At 46.9% G+C, this 2,929-nt stretch overlaps 1 protein-coding gene across 1 annotated transcript; it reads left to right on the forward strand.

Annotated features, from left to right (window-relative positions):
- ALTATR162_LOCUS5258 (uncharacterized protein) lies at positions 1-1,798 on the forward strand (the record flags this gene model as incomplete). The annotated part of the gene is made up of 2 exons (XM_043312877.1): positions 1-427; positions 477-1,798. 2 exons carry the CDS (start codon positions 1-3, stop codon positions 1,796-1,798), a joined length of 1,749 nt encoding a protein of 582 aa, XP_043168812.1.
- Between the last annotated feature and the right edge of the window lie 1,131 nt (positions 1,799-2,929).

Genomic DNA, 2,929 nt, shown 5'->3' on the forward strand with positions numbered 1-2,929 from the left:
ATGAAGAATTACCTTTCCTTTGTTGTCGAAGCCATTTTGGTCTCACAGGCACTTGCTGATGACAGCTCATGGCTCAGTCCGGTTTACAAGCACACCTTTCAATACGAGCTTCCTATCCCTCCTACCAAAGTCAAATCATACACCTACAAGAACGCGTCCTCTGGAAATGAGATAGATTTCTACGAGGTCGACGTCAAGCCCTACAAGCAACAGATATATCCCGACCTAGGACCAGCTACGCTTGTGGGGTACGATGGCATGTCACCAGGACCCACCTTCAGGGTTACCAGAGGACGAGAGTCTATCGTTCGCGTTAAAAATCGCAGCGATAAGGATATTTCAGTACATCTTCATGGTTCACATAGTCGTGCACCGTTCGATGGATGGGCTGAGGATACCACTGGGCCTGGCCAATACAAAGACTACTGTAAGTGCGAACAAACACACACTGTTTCGTACAATACTAACATTGTTAGACTACCCAAACAAGCAGAGCGGCCGAACAATGTGGTATCACGACCATGCCGTTGGTATTACTGCAGAGAACGACTACATCGGCCAATCCGGTTTCTACATCCTCGAAGACCCCGCCGAAAGCGCCCTGGACTTTCCTGCTAACGAATACGATGTACCCCTCGCACTGGCATCAAAGCAGTATAACAAAGATGGTACTCTTTTCGATCCTTCAGGCGAGATCTTCGGTCTTCCGGGCGACATCATTCAAGTTAACGGTCAGCCGTGGCCCTACATGAAAGTGGAGCCTCGCAAGTACCGTTTCAGGATCCTGAACACCGCCATCAGCCGAACGTTCAAGCTCTCTCTCGAAAACGAAGAGAACAAAAACGTCGCATTCAACGTTATTGCCGCCGATTCCGGTCTCCTAACCAAGCCAGTAAAAACGGAAAATCTCGAGATCTCCATGGCCGAGCGCTGGGAAATCATCGTCGACTTCACCAAATATGCTGGACAAAACGTAACGATGAAGAACGCGCGCAAAGTCCAAGCTGACCCCGATTACCACAGCACAGACAAAGTCATGCGCTTCGTCGTCGGCTGGGGCATAACCTTCTCCAACGGCAACGGCGACATCCCTAGCACGCTCCGCGACGTACCTTTCCCACCTAAGAAAACAAGCATCGACAAGAGTTTCAAGTTCCAATTTGAGGGTGGCAAGTGGCTCGTAAACGGTGTATCTTTCGCCGACGTTAATAACCGGATCCTCGCCAAGCCCCAGCGCGGTACAGTCGAAGTCTGGGAGTTGGAAAACGCCGCCGGCCTATGGAGTCACCCTGTTCACATTCACCTCGTCGACTTCCAGATTCTGTCGCGCACTGGGGGGACTCGCGAGGTGCTGCCATATGAGAAGGAGGCGTTGAAGGATGTGGTGTTGCTTGGTGTGAATGAGAAGGTTACGGTTATTGCAAGGTATGCGCCGTATGAGGGGGTGTATATGTTCCATTGCCACAACGTCATCCACGAGGATCATGATATGATGGCTGCTTTCAACGTTACCAGCTTGACTGATTGGGGATACCCTGAGAAGACCAAGTTGGCCGACCCGATGGATAAGAAGTATCGCGCCAAAGATATTAGCGACGAAGATAACGAGGAAAAGAAGATTCTGGACAGGTGTGCGGATTTCGAGGCGCTGGAGGCGTATGTTGATTCTGAGAAGATGGAGGAGTCATTGAGGGAGTATTGGGGTAATCGAGGAAAGGGTCAGGGTAAACTTGGTGCTAAGGCTCGGGACTCCTCGTCTGTGAAGAGGAGGCATAGGATGCTTGAAGTTAATGTGTAATCATGGTGTTTAGTGTTTATATGCAGATACAATTTGTAGCTCCCAAAATGGGGGTGGTAGTGTAATAGGCTAGAAGCCTCGTTGTAGTGTTGCTCCTCGGTGAAACCTTCGGTACTTCGTCGAAAAGAGTAGGGCCTTTAAAGCCCCTCGAAGCTTCTCGACTATGACAAGGTAGATACGAATCCGAACTTACTCCTAGACAGCTTGACTTTCCATCGAATACAATCCTGTTATCAGGCATCAGCAACCTTTGCGCAGCCTCGTACAGATAGGGTGTATAGAATAAAGATTGTCCAATAAACTACCTTTTACAGCCTTCTCCAGCCCCATACACTCGGCCAAATTCGTATATCCTAACCAAAGGCGAAAAGCAACCTGTCTAGTTAGTCATCTAAGGTCAATCTTATTCCACTACAATTTATCGTTATCAGGCAGGGCACCACAAGACTCTAGTTCCGCAGCTTTTAGCTTCTTAGCTTTCGTTTCTTACCCGCAAAGCCAACGAGTTTAGTAATGCATATATCGCTAGTCTAAGTCCTCTTACATAATGTTGTGGTAGAGAATCTAGGGGAACTGCAGATCTGAAGGGCTATCGGACTCGGAGATATCGCGTAGGGTAGAAAAGGGACAGGAACGTCTGAACTAGGTTCAGACAACGAACACGACACACACAATACACAATAATATACTCTATCTACTTGTATCGAGCACCTGTTCCAATAGATGACAACCAGAATACTCTACTACAGTGTAGTGTTTACAGGGCGAATATAATAATGCTACATAATCATATAGATCCTTTCTAGCTGTTCTAGCTTAGGGCATAGCAAATTTAGATTATTATAATCATTTAGCTTGCTAGTATTAAAGCAACGTTTATAACCTTATATTTAAGAGGTATAGACTTGTTAACAGGCAAATTAATCGATAGTTCAAATACTTAGATAAGAAAACCTAGATAGAAACTAGCTTATTTAGGTATCTCACCCCCTCTGGTGGTATCCAGACGCCATGCGAAGGGAGGACTTTTATCCTGAAAGCGGCCTTTTGATCGTTAGTAATGGTTTCAATGGGTGCGCAGGCTTCCTGACAACGTTCGAGCTTTCCTGCGCTATATTAAATAAAGCGAGA

This window comes from Alternaria atra, assembly GCF_907166805.1.
Source record: "Alternaria atra isolate CS162 genome assembly, contig: 25, whole genome shotgun sequence".
Lineage (NCBI taxonomy): Eukaryota > Fungi > Ascomycota > Dothideomycetes > Pleosporales > Pleosporaceae > Alternaria > Alternaria atra.